We start from the raw sequence: 23,323 nt of genomic DNA, 5'->3' as shown, positions 1-23,323 counted from the left end.
TAAAATACCTATAATTAGACATTGTAAATGTTAACCAGTGCAGTGGTCAGTATTATCCATAAGCAGTACAGAAACAGGTTGAAATAATGATCGTCGTTGAGGGCGCTGTTTTGGGTGCGGGTCCAAAAAATCTATTTTATTTTATTTTATTTTATTTTATTTTATTTATTGTATATACATCTACACAAAATATGTTTACCTACAAGTGATTCAATACTATCCAGGATGTATGATATTAGGAGTAAGTTATTGTATCAAACAAAACATTAATAAAAATGTTACAGTTGCAGACAGTGCAGCTCTAAGGACTTTATATGTAATCATTAACACGTCATTACATTAAATTCATTTCCGACACTCCTCATTTTTCAATTAGACATGCACAATTACATTATTGCAATTAATACATTTACATTAACGTGTGTGTTTTTACTTGAACGCCTGAAATAGGACACTAACCTGTCAAAAGGCAATATCAACAGTTTTAGAAAAAGTTACTGAATGGACGATTTGACACAGAAGGTGGGAGTCCTCGCGGCGCAAACAAACTAACAATAAATGTTAATAGTCAAAGAAAATGGGTATATTTACTTAAGCGTAGTACCATGAAATGCGATGAATCGATCGAGAATGGGCGTATTGTTGTATTAATAGGTCTGTTCATAATAGTTTGCAGTGTCTTTATTAGCTAGAAGCGAGCATTTTTTTTCAATAATGATAATGATATTTGGGGGATACTATATATAAAATTATATTGAAAAGGGGAAATTGGTTTGACAAGTTGGATTACTTTTCCGCATACCATACTATGGGTCTCATCTCTACCGTCAGACACTTGCACACCTACGATTTAGTGGAATGGCCGAACGAACAGGACTTGAGTAAATCCGACGTGGGAAGCATACCGTACCGTCATCAGCACAGTGTCACTTTCACTGTCAATGTTTATTAACCACTCATCAATTGTCACTGATTGATTAGTACACTCTCTTCGTCTCTATGGAAACATCTTTTCATATGTAATATATCTCGACTACCGTGACACGTAGACACCAATATATTTTAGCCAAAGTCTGTGGATATGTCAGAGTGGGGGACAATATTGATGAAACTACAGGATACATTGAGTTAATCTACCAGCCGGGCATGGATTTTATCACCTATCGTTTACCTTAAACAAGGCAATGGATATTTACGTACTGGTGTTCTTAGTGTGCAGTATGTGTACTTGTGGCTTGGGAGAGATTTCAACTGACTTTGACGTAATCCGACTTGGTAAGTGAAGAACGTGTGCAAGATTTCAATTCATGGAGATTCAGTTTCAAGCAGTATGCGCGAAACTTCGATCTACACCATATTTTCTCGTGTAATTAGTAGTTGAGGTTGTCCTGTCTAAAAGAACATTCACAAAGACGACCAATTCCACAAGCAAATGTTGTAAATATTTGGTCATTTTCTGAGTTGTCTCAAGTGTCTCAGTTAATGACATTCATATAGATTCATTGATTGACAGTTTCTCAGTTTCCAAAGCTCGATATGTATTTCTAGAGCTCATGTAATCATTAAGCTTGGCTGCGATATAAGGATCACGTTAATGAATATGCCGCCATGACTTGCCTCACTCACCTTGCATCCCCAATGATTTCACCGTTAAACTCAGCAAGTCATGACTAATGTATTCACCCGCCTAAATCCTTACAATTAGGTATTTTTCTACCAAGAATATTCTGAATCATTTTTGTCCCTAGCAAATAAAGACACCAACAACTAAATAGTTGTGTCCATAAAAACGGTTATAAGGGAAATATAACTTTGAAATAGTAGCAGACTTGTAGGATGTATTTATCTCGATCATGAAAACTGCTAAAACAAGTCTGCTCTATAGTATGTATTGCTGCCTGTATCTGTTTCCCACGTGCTAGCTGTCTGCCTGCTTCTCCTTGTATATGTTAGTTTGTCACTTAAAATCCCCTTCTGGCTTTTGACAAGGCGATGTGATAGGTCGAGGCAGTTGCCACAAGACAAAATTCTTTGAGGTGCACTCAAACTCTCGCTCAGTTTGTTTTTTAAGATGTGTATGAAAAGCACATACACAGGAGGACAGTGCAAATCTCAGACCACTGTGGTCTGAGTGCAACTGTAGTACTATATAGGCCTATACTATCAAAGTTAGTATTTATATAGCAACATCCAGTAGCGTTGCCTAACAAAAATAGGTTTTCTTGTCTCAAATTTCTTCTGAGCATATACATGGAGTTTACAATTACCGACATCTCCCCAAGTCTAACGGAGATGACACGTGAACTGTCAGTAATTTGTCCAAATTGTATGTTTACATTACTAAAATTACATGTGAACTGTCAGTAATTTGTCCAAATTGTATGTTTACATTACTAAAATTAGGGCAAAAATACTTAAATGTTACTGACGTATACAGTTACCATGGTTTGAAAATAGAACTAGGGCAGGTTTCTCGGGTTGTAAGGTCTAAAGGGACAATGTGAATATAACAAGTTAACAATCATGTATGAAAATAAAGTCTGTATGAAATTTGATGCATTTATTATTTGAAACCACAAACCTCTGAATTCTCGAAATCATTTCGAATTAATTTATGTATGTATGTATGCATGTATGCATGTATGTATGTATGTATGTATGTATGTATGTATGTGCGTATGTACCTACGCACGTACGTACGCACGCACGCACGCACGCACGCGCATACCTAATTTATATACTTTCAGTTTTGTCAACGCTCCTGTAAGTCTTTCCACAATACCGTACACTGTCAATACTTGTTCATTCTTTCATTTTTTTTCTTTTCTATTTCAATGTTATTTTGTTAACAAAAGATAAAAATGCAAAGAAATTTTCTTTTCAACAAAGCTTGTGCAGCTGTTTTGACTAAAATATAGTATTGAGTGATTACTATCCGAAGCTATCATACAGTGTCCTCCTTTATCAAAATGAAATGGGATTACAAGTACATATCTTTATTGACATGCATGCCGATATTACAATTTGTTGATTGATATCAACAATACACTTTAATGAACTCTACAACCAGATATTGAAATATCCGCCCGTCACATACCAGTTGTCTGATATATCAATTTGGATAGTAATTTTGGCTGTAATTGACTGTATAGCCTAGAAATAAGTCTTGCATACCAACGAAGAAATGAGGAAATGGATTACGTCCGGTATACGGGGATCGTGTATATTTCAACCAATTTGAATATTATATTAGTAAATGCATGGTTTAAACTGCAAAAGCTGTAACTGGGACGTTTTCTGAAACTGTTTTGTTAGATATATAATGGTTTAGTCGTAATTATCGTTTATTGTCTACTAAATACATCACGAATAGAATCAATGATAGTTGTGTTTGATATAATTGATAATTTTTACTGGGGGATTACTGGACAGATGTAGCAAGTGAAAGGCAGAGTTACTGATAATGCTATGTCACATATTTGCGTATATTGCTTTAGTTTGCATATCAATTAGGTAATTTGCATAATTTACGATGTTCACGAAATCGCTATAACTTATTGAAAAGGTTACTAAAAAATCACCAGAGGATGAAGTACATTTTACGTTTTACTGTAATTTAAACAAGGATATAAGGAAAGCATTAATGGATAAAATAATAACTTCAATGCCAAACTTTAGTCATATACGATAAACTATGCCATTTAAAGTTAAAATTTCCCATTGATACCGCAAATTTTCTACACAAAGCATTTAATCGTAAGAAACCTTTATTTATAATGAAAAAGTATGTGATATTTATTTATTTATTTATTTATTTATTTATTTATTTATTTATTTATTTATTTATTTATTTATTTATTTATTTATTTATGTATTTTGATATTTCTTTTTGTGTCCTATAAGCCAGAGGGCTGGATGTGGCTCTTTGTAAGTAAATTTTATTTAAGCATTGTTTAACTTAAATAAGTCCACATAGGACACTTTAATAAACAATAACATAACATAACTAATTACACTAATTACCATGCGATTTGGTTGGCCTTAGTTTGCATATCAATCAGGTCGATTTGCATAATTTCATGTTTTCAAGAGATCGCCATAACTGATTGAAGGGGCCATTAATTACTGTGTGATCTGGTTCAGCTACGCAATATGCAAATATGGACTGCATTGGTCTATGTATAGTGTCATTTTTGCCATGTGGAAAAACACAGTAAATTGTTTTTATTAACATGCTAAAATCTAAAATACTACTCTTGTTTTTTCATCCACATTGCCACTTTACAAGACATGGCACTGTTAGTTTTTTCACAACACAAATTACGACAAAATTTAATTCTATCAGCGAGACACTTATCGATAATCGTGAAGTAGACCATGTTCTCCTGTTCATTGTGCAAACACGTTATTAGATTTCTAGTACACTTATAACGAGTGAGTAACACGTAGGAACGTACAAAGAGTATCAACGCCACTCGTTTCTTCATTAAACCATGACCACGGGGAAAAGAAAACAGTTCTGTCAAAACAGACTGTAACTGATACTCGTACAACTGACAAGAAAATCGTGTCGTCTGTGTTGAAACGCAAAGAGAATTAGATGAACTAAGACTTACGAAAACTTCACCTTTCTTTGCATCCTTTCTTATGCCCCATTTTCCCCTCTTTCTCTTACTTCCTTTCTCACTGCCTTTTGTGCCTCTAGATTTCCACAATATTTTTTTTTCTATTACTGATTTTCGCTATGTAAATATAAATCAAATACTCAAATAATAGAAACATCATAGAAAATGCGGATTTTTTGTCATGAATGGACAAAATAGAATGTAGTTTACGTGACTGGTCAGAACAGGAAGAATAAGACGATGTGATAATACTGAATACTGTGTGGCTAAAATTGAACAGATGATATATACTATATATATCTCCGGTTTATGGGCGAACTTCGGTTATCTTGTTGTATCTTTAGCATCCATTCCCCCAGGGATGTCATGCAAATGGGCGTGGATTTAGATGCGACAAAGTCCCTAAGCACACGGATTATAATTTGACAGTCCATATAAGCTTACAAGTTGTTTCGTTGATGTTACATTTATATACCATTTCACAACGATTTGATCTAAGGATAACGCAACCTGATAAGGAGTTCGTTGTATTTATTTATTTCTTTGTTTTCATCTAATAGTGTCTAAAGCTTTAAAAAGATTAACGTACGGGAAGGTTGTCTTTTCGAAACCGGGCACTGCAGATGAAATCTTAACAACCAAACAAAATGTGTTATTTCCAAGTATCCACTAAATGTGAATGTCTGTCTGTTGAAAATGATACTTAGACCCGCCATATTGTAATAGTTTCGCCATTAGCTGACATGACCTTTATCCTACCCATATCCATTTTCTATGACAACTTTAATATCTTCGTTTAGGTACACGTCATGTAGATCAAGGCTTGAGCTCTTTCAATGTGGTTTAAATCCCCGAGATCTATTTTAAATTCAGCACACTACAGGAAATAGATATATAGACAGAGAGTAAGATGCAGGTGTATAGTTCAAATAGTTAAAGTAAATGTTAGGAAGGAAATAGATATAAGTCTGTGTCTATAACAGGTCTAATTTGTATTATTAAATACACGCGTATTTCACGTGTCAATTATGTTAATCTGGCATAAAAGGGGTCGCTCTGCTATATGATTAATAAAAATGTTTTGTAAAAAATCGACGGAGATATAGTGGCCTAAACTAATATCAAAACCATTACCAGCCTGTCAATTTTTAGAATTTGACACAATCGGTGGGTACAGCAGCTTAAGAAGAAAAAAGATTGTATCAGTTGTGTTTATGTGAAAAATATTTATTTTTTTCACCATAGAAATAATATCATCGCATGAGTCTAGGAAAGGTGGTTTATGGTCGATTTATGTTAATACTAGTATATAGATTGACATTATGAACAACAGGCGTGTCTGTGCATACAGTGAACCGCCATCGTTGTATTGAAACATTTAATCTAACACGCTAGGTAAGCAAGAACTTTATAGCGAGAGTAGGTAATATATGCCACAGGGACACCACGTATCTCATGCTGCAGCTGTGTGCACAGTCTTCGGATGTTGTGTTTCACTTTCACTTTTAACGGAATTTAACTTTTCAAATGTGTGTTTTAACATCATATGTCAACATGTGTTCTGTATCATTTGAAAGTCTACATCAGTGTAATGAGATGATTTGTATTAATTTGCATAAATGAAATGGATTGAATTAATTATAATTAAACATGAAATATGTCCACGGGTATGTGTACAACTCAATTGAAATATAGACTTACTTAGTTGTTTGGTTGGCCCAACTCTTCTCTTAGAAGATGTCTTTATGTTCAAACATATATCTTGGAGTAGTAGGCTGATAGTTGACTTGGGATATTACCTACAATATCAACTAAAAAACCTAGAGTATAGTCTTGGAGAGGACTCTTTCCAGTATCTATATTTCCAACAGACAAACTGAGGACATCATTTTTTTGTGTGATGAGTACGAGGACATTGTTATTTACATGTAATCTTACAATGTCTAATAAGGATTCATTTGGTTTCATTTATCGACAGGTGTGATAGTTGAAGGTGGAAGTAAAATGGAAGAGAACGTAGTCAATCTTGCCCTGGATCATATTAACGAAGATGAAGACCTGTTATCAAATCGGCGTCTGGAGTACATCATCCGGAGAACACCTGCTGACAACGCCTTTGCGGCCATTCAAGCAGGTAACCATAGAAACCAGGTTTATCATTAATTAACAGACGGATCTTATCTCCCAATTAATTAAATGCGCCGAGTTCAATCAACCGTTACGATAAGAAATTAATCTACCAGGATATAGAAGAATGTAAAGTGAGAATAAAAAAAAAAGAATGAACGAATGAATAAACGAACACGACAGGATATCCCAAAATGAATTTGACAACAAACACTCATAGTAAAATGATTAAAGTGGTACAAGCTGAGTTATACATATTTTGGCGGAAGTTTTTGCTGCATATTGAAAAGGTACTCACAGTATTGTACCTACTGAAGCACACTTAACCACCACTTGCAACTGACTGAACTCAAACCTAATATTAAGATATGACTCATAAATGATCTGATGACGTCATTTGTCTAGGTATCAAAATTGTTCAGGAATTCCTACTATGAAATGGAATCATGGATCCTCATTGACATTATCCTGGAATGTGGTTTTAAATTCATTTAAGTATTTTCACGTGAGTAAAAAAAATAATAAACTCAGCTTTTGTGACTTTAAAGTTTTAGAATACCCTACAATCATTTGTTTTCTGTACGCGTTTAGAAACTTGAGAGAGAAAAAATGGTTTGGATTTCACTAAAAAAATTAATCTTCCGTTGTCATTGATATCATCGAAATTAAATCCCAGTGAGTAATGTTTTAATTAAGTTCGTTACAATTTATCAGTCTGGCATCCATGCATGATTAAATGAAATGGACACGATATCGTTTAATTAAAGTGTAAAGTATCTTTAACTTCATATGGAATAATAAGAGTTTATGAGTGTCATCTGCTCTATAAATACTTCACAGACACGCTGCGGACAACGGGAACGTTGTCTGAGGACGACCTGTACCTTACCTGGGTGAAAGCAATAATGTGGGCAGGCAGACAGCATATTAATGAATATACAACCTGTTTTCCGTACTATTGCGGACAGAGTTAATCGTATTTGTACCAAGTACCAGTTTGGCGGGTTTTACACGTACCCTCTAAAAGCTTTTGATCTTGATTGACGATTCGATCTTTGTGCAAAATTTATGACGTCATATTATTCTTTCATCAGAACATTTTTAACGATTAGTTGGTTCTTTCTGATATGTTGTTGCAACAGTGTTGCAAGACGATTATCATGAACAAAATAACCGAGCAAATATTTTTTTTCTATTGCCTTCTCTCCACACAGCCTGTTCTCTGTTGGAATCAAGAGTGTCAGCTGTGGTGACGTCACTAACTTGTGACGTAAATAAAGCGATCCAATCCATGCTAGACGTCCATCACATTCCACACATTGGGGTGTTACATAATCGGTGCAGAGAGAGGGCGCCCCCTTACGATGGATACACGTTCAGCATACGACCGAATATGACCCAGAGTAACATTGCTACTCTAGATCTGATAACATTGATGAGATGGAATAAGACAGTTGTATTTTATGACGACTCAGAAGGTACGTGGTACCCTGCATCAAGTCCTGAAGTAGAGGAGATCATGTCTGAGGGCGCTCTACACATTCAGTCAGAATTTAAAACAATTTTAAAGATTGGTTTTTATATATATATATATATATATATATATATATATATATATATATATATATATATATATATATATATATATATATATATATATATATATATATATAATATCGTTCAATTATAAGAAATATTTGTCGGGTTAGTTAAAAGCTGTAGTTACAGATGACCCCATCAATACTTTCTGACAGTTTCAAGAACTGTGATAATCACTGTACTATTTAAAAACATGTTGCAAAAGGGTAGGAATAAAGTTAAACGAAGATTAAAGTTAAAAACTACACACGTTAAATTTTACGTGGGATCTGGCTTTCCTATACTTGTCTTTCACCTGTTAAAGTAGCCGTTAACATCAACGAATTTATACACTAATTTCGCATGTAGTAGTCTAAGATATCGTCAAAATTTAGTGTCTAGGTCTAGTGGAGCACGAGGGGTAATACTAGGCAATACAAGACAGTAAACATAACTTGTTTTCATATTTCTATTCAGATCAGATTCAGATTCGTGAAATGTTGCAAATTGCATCTGAGCACTACAGAGGATCGCGTGTGATCATGATAAAATGTGACAGTACAATGAATACAAGACAACAATTGGCAACATTAAAAGAAAGAAATATGAAACATTTCGCGGTGTATTGTAATATGCAGAATACCGTTCATATATTAACACAGGTATGTAATTATTTTTAGCCCCCTCCCTTTTCAGGCACAGCCTTGAGGAGGGTTATTACATTGGATTCCGTCTGGTCGACCGTTTGTCCGCAATAAATTTTATAAGTGATTTTGCGGGGTTTGTGTCGGACATCGTCTATGAAGGTCGGAGTCAGACAGACAGACAGACAGCCAGCCAGCCAGCCAGCCAGCCAGCCAGCCAGCCAGACAGACAGACAGACAGACAGACAGACAGACAGACAGACAGACAGACAGACAGACAGACAGACAGACAGGCAGGCAGGCAGGCAGGCAGGCAGGCAGGCAGGCAGGCAGGCAGGCAGGCAGACAGACAGACAGACAGACAGACAGACAGACAGACAGACAGACAGACAGACAGACAGACATATGAGAGGGGTGAAGCATGCAAGGAGATAGGTATGGGAATCTTGGATATGTGGACTGAGTTGGTGAGGTGTGTAGGAGCTAATGACGTCAACAATTATCATGTAATGAGGAAAATAAATATTCATATGATGCCATTTAATACTTCAACATGTGTTCATATTTCCATTCTTCCTTTTTAGGCCTCATCATTTGGTATGACCATAGGCGAATATCAATGGCTAATAGTAGCCCAGGTAAAAAAAATACCCCCTTATGATTTAACTCTTCAATATTGCCCATGTATGAAATCATAACGTAAATAAACACATATCAATGGTATATATTACCATAGGCACACAATGTTTTGGCACACGGTGTAGGATTTAACGACCGAACCGTCATTCACTGCATTTCACATTGTCGTAAAAATCACTAGCCTCCTTACGGCAGCGCTTAATGTACACCCCAGCGCAGAGGTATTATTTTTTGGTTTCTTCAGCTGTAAAATCTATCCTCTGACTTGTGAGAATTAGCATTGTAATAATGTTTAATGAGTGTTTTATACCAGTTATCATTTTAGATATGCTATCACATATATATTCTTGTGGTTTTGCATATGTTTGTATCAAGTCTACTGATTATTTGTACCATTAACTTTCTTAACATTGCGCTGTCTACAACCAACATTTGTGGCCAAAGTCGGTGTATGAAATTTTCATATATAAACCCTCAAACTGTTTATTGTCTAGGACAAAACATACAAAACTTATAAAGAGCAAAGTTAGTAAATATATTGTTTCTTTCTTTCTTTCTTTGATTTAAAAAAAAGCAAATGGTAACTGACATCTTTGCGTTTCTCGATTTTGATAACTATGTCATGGTGTCATTTTTACCCTACGTTAGCTATCTGAATAGTTGGTGAGAGCTTCAACAGTGAGTAAATATGAATGTAGTTGTTTAACTGCAGAGTATACAGAATATAAAACAAATTTACCATCAAGAATAATAAACTTAAATGCTTTGTCACTTTAAGTGAGATTTTTTGTACACGAAGACCTTTCTATTCACATTGTATTTTTGTCTATAAGCAGGTAATGAGTGATATTGAACTTCGTCAGCTGAACGGTATCGTTGGCATCGTCACAGTTCTACGACAAAGTATACCGACACATACTTATAATACGAAGTTTGCCGAAGCATGGGCCCGAATACGACTCGGGTACCATCCAAATTCAACCAATGCAGCTCTATCGCCGATCAAAACAGCACAGGTAAGCGACCAGACCAATATGCGAAAGTGTTTTTTACTTTTTGGGGGTCGTCATTTTTTTCCAAATGTTTTCACATTTACTTAGTCTTCTCGCAGGGTGATGACGTCATGTGAGAATACATTGAGTGGCACAATGTGTAATACAATGTAATTGAGACCCCGGCTAACATAACACAAGACAAGATGGTGCAAATTGACGTCTGCGTTGTGTTGAGTAGAAGTATATGGACAAAGAGGCCTTGTTGGCAGATTTCGAATGTTTTGGCCAATAATAACGTCATACTGTCAGTTTTAATTATACATGATCGAGATATTTACCATTTACTAGCTAACAAGGCATGGTTTAACATGTACGAATGAATGTTCATGGCCTCAGAGTTCACAGATTCAAATTAAAATGTTTAATCACAGAATTCTTTGAATGTGAATCTCAAAGTTTCATCAGCATCGTTACGGGTGTATCCAAAAATGTTTGACTGCGAGTAAAATTCCTCATTTGTAATGATTCAATAACTGGACTAATGTACGTATACTTTTTTTATATCAAACATAGTAACCACCAAGATCCATCATACTGTTACGGTGTTTCCCTCTACGGGTTTCTTACATGTACTTCTTTTTCACTGTGTATTTGCTCCCCAAAGTCGTTATTCAAACTCATTACAAATATGCATTAGCTGATGTATTGTTATTTGTTTAATTACAGAACACTCATATCATTTTGTTTATTCAGTTATTTATTTATTCATTTATTTATTTTCTATCTTTATTTGTTATTTTCTTTCTTTTAGGATGAGTTCCGCTCTTTGGATTCGAAAAGCACGGTTTGTAAAAGACCCTCTCTCTAGACATGTGCCGTACACGTAAAACTGGATAAGGGTCCCACCATTATTTTTTGCGGAGTGGGCTCGATTAGAAATGCTCAAGCAATGTATCATTTTATTATTCTGAACCAGATTTTTCTTTTAAGAATATTTCGCATTTAGACCCCCATCCCGGACAATGTTGGTTTCCCTAATCATTCCACAGCACGGCGTAGTGCAGCTACAGTTGTCTTTTTTCTGTGAGAAAATGTGAAAACTGCTTTGCTTTACGGTCAATGATCGCATATGCTTTAGCATTGTTTCATCTAGTGTGTGCTGCTGAGTAACGCACTACTGGACTGTAATCAAGTACATGTGCTAGTTAGTATTATTATACACATGTATTTGTTGGTGTGCTGCAGTACTGATTATGCTGTTTGCACATTGTGTCCCTATATGTGGTCATCTGTGCAGTATTTCAATTCACCGTGCGTTTCAATGTTGGCCCTGCACAATGAAAAGCAACAAATAGAATGGCTGGCATATTTTGATGTTTTTTTTTTATATTTCTATTTGTACTATGTGGTCAGTGTGCAGCACAGATCTAGCTTGATATGTTAGTATGTGTATGGATAGCACTCAAACATTCATGATGCGAAATGAAATCCTTTAATTGTTTTGCCATTGCCATATCTTTTAAGATAGAATTGCTAACTTTGTACGTGAAGTCAACGATTTTCAAAATCATATAATATGCCATGGCTATACATGTACCGAAGATGACCTCTTGGTTTGCATTGGTTTATGGATTACAAGTATAATGACGTGTGTACACTCTGTCTGAGTTAAGGAAATTCCGAGTTCCGATTATTGGACACAATGTGCCACGGATTCCCGTGAAAGGACAAAAGTTTCGTTACAGGTTCAATAAGGTGTAAACTATCCAAATATATCCCCGCCCAAGACTTCTGCAACGAATCGAAGCGATAGCCAACATTCAAAACTGTTTGATTGCCTGTAGAGTGAAGGCGTTTCTTGTCGTGTCAACAATATTTGACCACAAGACACATCCAAAAAAATAAACAAACGTTCATCTTGTTTTCTATCTCACATGTTAATAACAGGTTATCCACGCATATCTGTATGACGCAATTCTGACGATGGCAACTGCGATCGATGACGTCATCATCAGAGGAAAATGGGTTGGTCCCACAAATTTGAGCTGCGATGGAGCGGTGGGGAAAGATGGGCAAAATTCACTGAGAGGGTCACAGAAATTCAAAAAAACTATGCGAAAGGTGAAGTGTAATAAGTGAAATTATTCGTGAACATTATTGTTTTTCCTCGTCTGTTATTCTGTGAAACACCTACGAAAATTTTTGTGGATAACCGGTGCTTTAGAAATGTTTACTATTATCATTAATTATTATAAAATTATAAATAAACTATATATAAAATGTACCCGAGAAAATGTTCATACAGTTTGGCTACGGTATGAGTGAGACCTGCAACATCAGCCTATTGTAACCAACACCGTTGAAAAGAATCATCTTTTGGTGAAATTTGACATACTTACTAAGTGTGTATGTAATCGAAAATCATAAATAATTTGTAAAATGTTATATATTTTGGTCTCCAGATACGTTTAGAAGGGTTACTTGGTGATATATCATTTCGTCAAGGAAGTTACAACGACCATATCAACATGGAGATTATGAGCGTTGAAAATCTAATGAATGTCAGTCAATTATGGCGCATTGGATCCTGGGATACTCTCGGCAAACTCAGACTGATCCAGACTCCCTTCACCAGAAACTTTGACTCTTACAAGATCAACCACACTTTAAGGATCGTCACAATTTTGGTAAATATTGAAATTAAAGCTTTTAGAGTACATTGAGTTTTAATTTGTGTTTGTAAGTAAGCCTTAATTGTTACTGTATCATATAAGTCTTTTCTGTTGTTTGTTTGTTTGTTTGTTTGTTTGTTTGTTTGTTTGTTTGTTTGTTTGTTTGTTTGTTTGTTTGTTTGTTTGTTTGTTCGTTCGTTCGTTCGTTTATTTGTTTGTCTGTTTGTTTGTTATGATTTGATTAATGGTTAAGTACGAATTGAGTCTACAATGTAAACATAACTATTTTGAATTATACATTCAACTGTACTAAGGGACATCGTAAACGTTTGCTTTTACTTTACAACTGTTTTCTGTGGGGTGGGGGGGGGCTCCCGTTTCATTGTATCAACTTGTTTCATTGTATTACTTGTCTTGTTATCATTTTCGGATTTCACCAGAATTGTTGCCTCGTGCCCCTGGTCAGATACTTGTACATTGGAATATAATCAACAGGCATTCCATAACGCAATCCAGTGGGTTGAATCCGAATTGAAGAAAGTCGATCATTCGATTCGTCATAATGAACTCTTCATCATAAGTATTGGTCCCTAGATAAATTGTACAGTGTCCTTTGACTAGTGTCCATTGTTTACTGGTATAAGGAATGGAGAATGTTAGGAACGGGGTTCAATACATCTCAATCAGAGAATTAGAAGAACGAATATGTTAATATCCATCTTGGCTAAGACTGCTCTGAGTTCAAACTTGTAGTATTGATAGATTGAGAAACCTAGTTTGGACCGCTGTAATAGTTCACCTCACTGTTATAGTTCACCGAGAAATTAAGTATCTGTTCTCACGATTCTTGTCAATATAGGAGTCTCCCTTTATGATGAGACAGGACACTGAAACTGGACCCAAGTACACTGGATACTGCATGGATCTTATTATGCAAATTGCCGATACTCTGAAGGTCAAATATGAGTTGTACGAAGTACCAGATAATAAATACGGATCTCAGAATGATGACGGTACTTGGAATGGTCTGGTAGGAGAAGTATACTATGGAGTAAGTGTCGGTAGTTTTGGACTCTGATTTCATTCAAACCAGGTTTATTTAAGAACTGAGAGATATCTGAGAGATATTGCACTTATTGAATATATATTTTTATAGCATTAATTTGGTGATTAGGGCTGAATAACATTGTGCACCCTGGGAAAAACTTGTTTTTCTTTAGATTTTTTTTTTTTTTTTTTTTTTTTTTTGGGGGGGGGGGGGTTCTATCGTGACCATTTGAACTTGTTGTAGCTGTTTCTATCAATGCTATGATGAAATTGATTAGGTTATGTCATTGGATCGGACCCTTGTGTAAAGAGAATAAAATTCAACAAATTTAACATTTGCACTCAAGAACACAAAAATTACCAAATTCTAATGAAGGGATGGTTTATCCGAATATTTAATTATAGTGTATGATATTGACCAAACTAATGCGGAAAGAAATGTGAAATTCTCGAATTTGTAAACTTTTTTTTTCTCATTTCACAGAGAGCTCACCTCGCTGTCGCAGGTATGATTATTACGTCATCACGAGGTACAGTTGTCGATTTCACCAAGCCATTCATGAACTATGGGGCCAGTATCTTGATACGAAAACCACAACAAACAACCAACACTTTTGCATTTTTACGTCCTCTGCGTATCAGTGTATGGGGTTGCATAGCAGCCAGTATTCTCTTTACTGGAATCGTCTTATGTGTATTAGATCGTCTGAGTCCATTCAGTAGCTACAATCTGAAGAAAAACAAGCCGAGTAGAGAAACCGTGAGATTCACTCTGATGAACAGTATATGGTTTACTTTCTCTGGATTAATGCAACAAGGTAAGTGTATGTATGTATGTATGTATGTATGTATGTATGTATGTATGTATGTATGTATGTATGTATGTATGTATGTATGTAGGAGGAGTGGTGGTGGGTGGGGCGTGTCTGGTTCGATCGATCGATCTCGATATCTGAAGTCTCAAAGTTTGTGGGAGCTTGGGTGGGCGTGTCTGTGTGAGACAGATAATCAATCAATCAGACAGACAGACAGACAGACAGACAGACAGACAGACAGACAGACAGACAGACAGACAGACAGACAGACAGACAGACTTTGTACTGCCTTCTAAAGATTTTGAATGCTAAACATATTTGCAAGCATACCTGACAGATATGGAGCTCGAGGTAGTTAAGACAGCGAAGGGGCAGTTGAAGAGAAAGAGACATGGAACGAGAAGAGACAGAGAACGAACTGACACTCATAACGTAGTTGTCAATTCGACCCAAAATAAATTTCGCCAGATTTCCCAAATGCAGATGATACTTTGAACTTTTAACGTGCGCATGATCTTTCAGCCTTTTCACCATTTATTTTGTATTACAGGTGCTGACGACACGCCAAGGTCTATGTCTGGGCGTATGATGGGGGCGTTCTGGTGGTTTTGTTCACTGATAGTAGTAGCAACTTACACAGCAAACCTAGCTGCATTTCTGACGGTGTCCAGGATGGACACCAGTATCAATTCACTTGAAGACCTTGCCTTACAAAGTAAAGTCGTCTATGGTACCATAGAGGGCAGTAGTCTTATGAGATGGTTTGAACGAAGAGCTGACCAAGATGAACTCTATTCTAGGTAATTTTTTTAGATTTGCTTGCAAGACAATATTTACTTGATATGCAGTGATTCCAAAAACTTTAAAATTATACAGTCTGTCTCACCGAGCCATTGCTATTAGGGTAGTCGTAGACCACATTACGGGACTCAATGTATTCACTGTCCATTTTGCAGTCAATTGCTATGGTAACGATGATATTTTTTTAGTTCAAAATATCGGAGTTTTGTTTTCACGATTACATTAAAGACGAATCGAGCTGCTTGGAAAACTCACTGAGGTACGTAACAAGTCAAAGATCCGAGCTTTTTTTGTATCCATTCACTGCAGAACGGATATACTAATATGACCTTCCAACATACTTTACTGGTACTCGGCAGACCATTGATTTAGTGGTCTGAGACTGGTAGTATGATCGATATATCAGCTTCACTTGATGTCCACACAATTATTCAAGTATAGTTTGTATTAGTTACACTACTTCATATTCTGAAAAAAAAAGAAATCAATTGTCAGAAATCAACTCCAATATTTGAAACAGACACTATGTCAAAGATTGTATTAAGTAGTTTATATGAAATCCAGAAAACTTAATATTTAGACCAATATCAATTCTACAGATTATGGAGTTTTATGAGTACTGTCAAACCAAGTGCATGGGTTCCAACAGCTGACGATGGTTATCAAAGAGTTGTTGACGAAGATTATGCTTTCTTCTGGGACTCACCTATCTTAGAGTACGTCAAACAACAAAACTGTGACGTCATGACTGTGGGTAAACCATTCAATCTCAAAGGTTATGGCATTGCTACTCCTCGTGGCGCCCCCTACAGGGAAGATATCTCAGTCTTGTGAGTATATATTCTACTCGTACCTACAATGAACCTTTGAAAAAATAAAAAATAAAAAATAAAAACAATAAAAACAACATAAGGGCTCACACGGGTGGTACTCGTTGAGGGCAGTATTAACACATGGATCAAAAATGTTCGTGAAGCATGTGCAGTAACAGCTCAGTTTCGTTAATGATAAGCCGATGTCTGTTATTCCAGATTTCTTAAAATGCAAGAAAAAGGTCGTCTTGAAGAATTACGCAGGACATGGTTTGAGAAAGAGAGTATATGTTCATCAAATGCTGCTAGAGGGCAGCCTACTGATGTCCAACTGGAGACGATAGCTGGTGTTTTCTATGTGTTAGTGATGGGAGTTGCTTTGGCATTTCTATCTCTGTTGTTGGAAAAGGTCTATTGTATTTACGGAGAGTACAGGAAATATTTAGAAGCAAGAAACACAAGAGTAAGTATTTTGTTTTTTAGAAAATTCAAAATTGCATCACAGCGTCAGGTGCAAGTAGGGGTTGTGTGTTCTTTATTTAAAGTGTACCCAGTTTGAGCTTACGGTAATAAGGACAAACCCAGTTGATGATAATAATTTGTTGTTCAAAATAATTGTTGGGTTTGTGCCGATATATTTCATAGTTACAGTTATTGCATTTAATGTTGCATGTAATAAAGAAAAAGCAGACGATATAGTTTTAAGAGCCAGCTAGTCTTACAGAAATTATTTAGGTGTTTTGAGCTCTGTATGTCACAAGATGGAAATAGTAATCTTAGAAATTTGCAAAATTAGGGGTTACAAATTAAACTTACAACATATTATAGTAATATTCATTGAGATGTTAAGAGGAAAAATGCCTTTAACGTTCACATTTTACCACTTTAAGAAAAAACTTTCACATTTGACCCAACAATTAACTTGATGTTATTTTTATCCAGATACAGAAATATCAAGTCTCCAAACGAAATTCAGTGTCAACATCAGTCTCTAGTCAACATGACGACAACATGATCATTCAGTCTTGGACGAATCAAGAGACAATTGCAGCTTTATAAGTTCTGTGCCTGTATCAACACTGTCCAACTACTGTTGTTTGATTGGTTGGTTGAACATGTTGCAATCCGATCCGGATGTCAGTACATCCCTAGGCCTTTGAGCAACACAATTGGCGGACGTGGAACATTGTCTACAAGTTGTAATCAGGATACCAACGTAACCATGTTACTTCACAACTGGGTACCAATGCAGGCATGTGAGCACTTTGATTGGTCGAAAATTGTCCACCTGTTGTTATCGAGATGTCAATTCAGGCCTGTGAGCACTTTGATTGGTCGAACATTGTCCACCTGTTGTTATCGAGATGTCAATTCAGGCCTGTGAGTACTGTGATTGGTCGAACATTGCCCATGGCCCTGTTGCAAGCAGGACAATTTAGCCTTGTAAACATTTTCTGTGATTGGTTAAAAATTGTCCGTCTGTACTAATCAAGATGTCGAACAGAGTCTTATGAACACCATGATTTGTGAAAAAATTACCTTGTTTTCTTTCTTTCAATATTTTTCCATTTTTTTCTGAAATTTTAAGATTTAGAGAATATTTACACATACATACACACACGCGCACGCGGGTGAGTATTATCAGATTTTCCAACGGACAGCCACATTTAGGTCCTCGTATATGACACAAACAGAACTTCTTGTTTAATATTTTGAAGCATGAAGTGGACGAAATAGGTGTTGCTAACATGTGTACACTGTAAATACTTCAAGACACTTAATGATCTGCTGTTACGTCATATAGCTAACATCGTCATAGTATTGTGTAGAGTCAGTTTCACTCCTTATTGGTATATGAAGATAGAAGAGGCGTGCTTCCTGTCACGTGATACCTCAAAAATGAAAACATAAAAAATTACACTCGATTTTAGAATAGGAGGGTTTTTTTTATTTTATTATATTTTCTTTTTCATGTGTGAGTGTCTAGTTTAGGTAGTTTAATGTCTTCCGTTGTTTCTCAAATGGTCTCTGTGTTATTGGTTTCTTCCCATCAGATGTACAGCTATAGAAGAGCCCCCAACAGTGGGAGTCTGGGTAACCGAGACTACACATAGCTCACTATTCAGATAGTCGCGAGACATCTTTGCTTTAGACGGATTTATTTTAGCTGAGTGTTTATTTGACAAAGTATACTCTTATTTCAGAGACTAGACTTGCTCAAGTCCACAGGCTATTTTTCAGTGTTTATTGGAATAAAATATTTCAAAAACAAATGTGTTCTCTTTCTTTTGTGTGCAATAGTTAACTCAGTGAGTGATTGCGAAACAGTGGTGAGATTGCTTAGAGAGCCCTTGTCCCTTGGGAGGCTACTAGTAACTGGGAAAAATAAAAATAAAATGTTAACCACATTTTCCTTCTTCTAAAGGGATGCATGCATTGACCTTAGAATTGATATTTCGGAAAGGTTGTTCTACTCCTGAAGGAACAAAACAACATGGCTAGACAACACAACGCAACGCAACGCAACGCAACGCAACGCAACGCAACACAACACAACACAACACAACACAACACAACACAACACAACACAACACAACACAACACAACACAACACAACTATCTTCTACGTCCGTTAATTTGTCATGAGACTAAGACAGTCCCACAGTTTTTCAAGCCATTAGAAATTGGGTTACATCAGAGATTTAAAAACATGTGACAATCTCCTCGGAGTCGAAGATGGAGGAAAATTTCAAAGATCAGAGTATGAAAAGAAAGCTCAAATGTTATAATATGGGTGTAGATGTTTGAATGGTAAGGTCTTGGAGTGTATTCAACCTCTTGAGTCAGAGTAGAAAGAGAAATTCTGGCTATTTGGCCTTGAAAATGTTGGTCAAGTTCAACGGTCAAAGTTTTCTATTTGTGTTGATATATTAATTGATTTATGAATTTGACGTTGGAATGCGAATCTAGGGCTGATGAGCGAAACATCAAGTACGAGGAGGACACCGCTAAAGGTATGGTAGTTTTCATTCTTACAATGTAGCTGCTAATATCAATAGTAATAATGTATTTTTTTTTAATATAAAGAAAATTTCATTTGCTTAACCTGTTGGAAAAAATAACTTGGAATATTGTTACATTCAAATCTTAGTTTCTATGATCATATTTCCCACCATTGCCAAACATTTAATCAGCTGCAAACTTTGCTCGACACCAAAATATTTATTTGAATGCGCTTGCCAACATTCTTTCAGGCTCAATGTTTCATTTCGAACCTGTCATACACATCTACATGTATTACTTTTTTTTGTAAACATAGTAAATTGGACAGACGGAGGGGCTGACAGACAGACAGACACACAGAGTGAATCCGCAAAGAATTAAAATTGAACCATTCGCCATTCTAAGTGCTTTGATTCTTGAAAGAGGTGCTAGCGGAATTAAAACATCGCCGAAAACTGACTCAGTCATCTTCACTTCACTGTTGGAGGCTTTAAAAATTGGAGCGCCACAAAAATATGATTCCGATTCTGAATGAGAATTAGAATCCGAATCCGATTTCAGCATATTCCAATATGGCGTCTTCCAGTGATGAATGACTTTCCCATCCCATCCTCTCGCTGTAACTTGATCTTGGAGCTCAATGAGGATAACCAGGTGCCAGGGACTTTTAGTTATCGCTATATGTGTGAATTTTGTCGGTCTTTATTACGTTGCAAGGACGCAGCAACGTTTAGACGACCAATATCACGATGAAGCCACCCTGGCCGACGAAGATGATGACGATCGTCGGGCCATACCCGATGGAAAAACACTCCAGCCTCATGAACAAACCACTGTTATCCTTCGGGAATTTGAGGATTACGATAACGGGATATCAGAGACGATAAAATCAGTTTTCAATATTTTTCCAACCCTTCCAGTCGTAGTGATTGCTGACAAGAAGCCATATCCGCCACTTGACGTGCCAAGGAACGTGGACAACGAAGTAAAGGTAATAACATTGACGGCGCCACTTGATAAATCTCACGCTGAATCTAAACCCGAAAACTATATCCATACTGAATTTTTACTGTTTTTACCAGACGGAATACGTTTACATACATCGAAGATTTTAGAATCAATGATCACCAAACTCAAGTCGTATAGACAATCTCATGGGACAACCAATGTACGTGCAATAGCATTGAAGGTAGACACAGTCGAGGAGAACGACCAGGCAGAGTGTTTATCATTGAGCGTTGATTTGAGAGGATGGAACATGACTTATTCTAAGTCTGAGAAAAATATATGTGATGCTGTCACTGGTGTACATGCTATATTGATGCACAAACACGACTTTATGTGTTTGAGTCATCCTTATGCTAGACCACTACCTGATAGCTTGTACATCCAAACAAGTTTACGGAAATGGAAAGTGATGTTGATGACTTCGAGTCAGTCAGTGTCTTTTAGCAGGTTGTATAAAAATCCTCATTCTCGTTGGAAATATACAAACAGTCATCAAGAAAAACTGACCTCGCTTTACAACGATTTTGGCATCAAGCAAGTCGTACAGACAGATGGTCTAACGGACTGGTATGGATGCAGCAAAGGGACATCAAGGTGTTTTGGTACTATTGTGGACGACATGCCAGAATACTTGTATCATCAGAAATGGACCCCACCTTGTTGTATGAAGCATTTAAAATACACTGCAGCATATGTGTTTGAGATTTTAGAATCAGCTGGAGTACGTTACTGGTTAGAAGGAGGTAGTTTGCTAGGTGCTGCTAGACAGGGTGATGTAATTCCATGGGATTATGATGTCGATATTGGAATATACAAAGAAGATGTTGCCAAGTGTGATCAACTTAAAGATCTTGATGTCGGGGATCCGGTTGTAGATCGCGATGGATATGTATGGGAAAAGGCACAGGAAGGAGACTTCTTCCGTGTACAGTACAGTTCAACAAATCACATGCATGTGGATATATTCCCATTTTATGAAAAAGATGGCATAATGACGAAGGACTCTTGGATTAAGACACATAGACAAGATACAGAATTCCCGGAACATTATCTGAAACCACTGGACAAAATAGAATTTATAGGAATGCAAGTCTCTGTGCCAAATAATTATAGAGAATTCCTAGAATTGAAATTTGGTGAAGGTGTCATTGAAAATCCACAATATCCAGACCCAGATAAAGTGAAGATGACAAAAAATATCTGAAAATTGAGAATAGAAGTCAAAATTTTATTTTTGTAATGTCTTAAATTAGTAACCAACTCACTGAGAATGAGCCACTAATATATTTCCCATCATATTTATAACAACTTTGTCTTAGAAGACAAGTAATGTGTAAAATACAGAATAAAGGGCCCACTCGTAAAATGTAAAATATTTTATGGAATCTAACCTGATTCATTGTCTAGCTAGTGCAGAGACTTGTCTTGGTGTTACTAACCAAAGAAGCTTTCTACACTAACCTCTTGAGATAGTAAACACCAAGGCAAGTCTCTGGGCAAATCCTTCCCTAAAACAACTACTATTTATCTTTTTATACGACGTCAAATCTGTGGTCACTTTTATCAAATTAGTCACATTGTATATTACTTGCCATTTGTCTTTTATAGATCAGCGAATGTATTTATTTTACTCAACTTTTCAGTAAATAAAAGTGTTCAATACATTTTTAGTAATTAATTGCCAGCTTTTTGATTTTTTTTAAGTCAACATGAAAAGTCCATCCACACACATTATGTCACTTTCTTCGGCTTTTACCGTGAAAAATATCAAATATGAAACATGGTAGTTTGAAAATATGATATTGTAAAGTTTTAACTTTCTAAGGGCCTTGTCTTTACCTCGTCAATTTATAGTTAGTTAGTAAGCAAGTATGAACCGTGATATTATGTGGTGAATGTATGTAGTGAATGTAATTCTGGTAATGTCAGCATCAGATTCAGATCTGACAGTGTAGTGTGGCATTACCAGCATCAGATTCAGCTTGCTTTGACAAGTGTCATACATACCTCCGTGTCAAGATACCCGACTGAATGACTGACACATCAACAAACTTTATTTAGTTTATTTCACTCTTACAAAAAAGTATGTATGGCTCAGATTAGAATGAAAGTCTGTTTAATGTGGTTAAAACCATAATTTTTTTCAACAATACAAGCACTAGATACACACATTTTGTTATACACTTCAGAATGTACCATAATCTCTCTGATCTTCTTGTCTCTTCCCTTATTATATCTTTCATAGGGTTCACTTATTGCAAGATTATCTTGGTAACTTACTAGTGGTACATACTTGAATCTGAGATAATTATTCAAAACAAGTGTCAATCTAAATGAGTGTCTGAATCTAGAGCATTTTTGTATCTTTCTTAAAAGGGAATGCATTTCTCTTTGTTTGCATACATGTGTTTTAAACAAATCTTCAGAGAACACAACCCCCCCCCCCCCCACACACACACACACACATGAAGAAGTCTTCAGAGAGCACCCCCCCCCCCATACTTTACTTTTTATGTGTGATGAATGGCTAAAATGGGGATTAAAATTTATAAAGATG

At 36.1% G+C, this 23,323-nt stretch overlaps 2 protein-coding genes across 2 annotated transcripts; both read left to right on the top strand.

Annotated features, from left to right (window-relative positions):
• Nucleotides 1-1,100: 1,100 nt before the first annotated feature.
• Nucleotides 1,101-17,814, top strand: LOC144442955 (glutamate receptor ionotropic, delta-2-like). The gene is made up of 14 exons (XM_078132329.1): nt 1,101-1,275; nt 6,604-6,759; nt 7,967-8,230; nt 8,808-8,992; nt 9,559-9,612; nt 10,450-10,629; nt 12,556-12,729; nt 13,071-13,295; nt 14,140-14,331; nt 14,812-15,145; nt 15,693-15,942; nt 16,543-16,773; nt 16,975-17,218; nt 17,704-17,814. The coding sequence occupies exons 1-14, from the start codon at nt 1,185-1,187 to the stop codon at nt 17,812-17,814; spliced, it is 2,691 nt and encodes an 896-aa protein (XP_077988455.1). The 5' UTR covers nt 1,101-1,184.
• Nucleotides 17,815-20,353: 2,539 nt separating this feature from the next.
• On the top strand, nt 20,354-22,053 carry LOC144443789 (ribitol 5-phosphate transferase FKRP-like). Its single transcript, XM_078133335.1, has one exon. It carries the CDS (start codon nt 20,399-20,401, stop codon nt 21,968-21,970), a length of 1,572 nt encoding a protein of 523 aa, XP_077989461.1. The 5' UTR covers nt 20,354-20,398; the 3' UTR covers nt 21,971-22,053.
• Nucleotides 22,054-23,323: the final 1,270 nt, after the last annotated feature.

Source organism: Glandiceps talaboti, chromosome 12 (genome assembly GCF_964340395.1).
Source record: "Glandiceps talaboti chromosome 12, keGlaTala1.1, whole genome shotgun sequence".
NCBI lineage: Eukaryota > Metazoa > Hemichordata > Enteropneusta > Spengelidae > Glandiceps > Glandiceps talaboti.
This window is presented reverse-complemented; position numbering and strand designations above follow the sequence as displayed.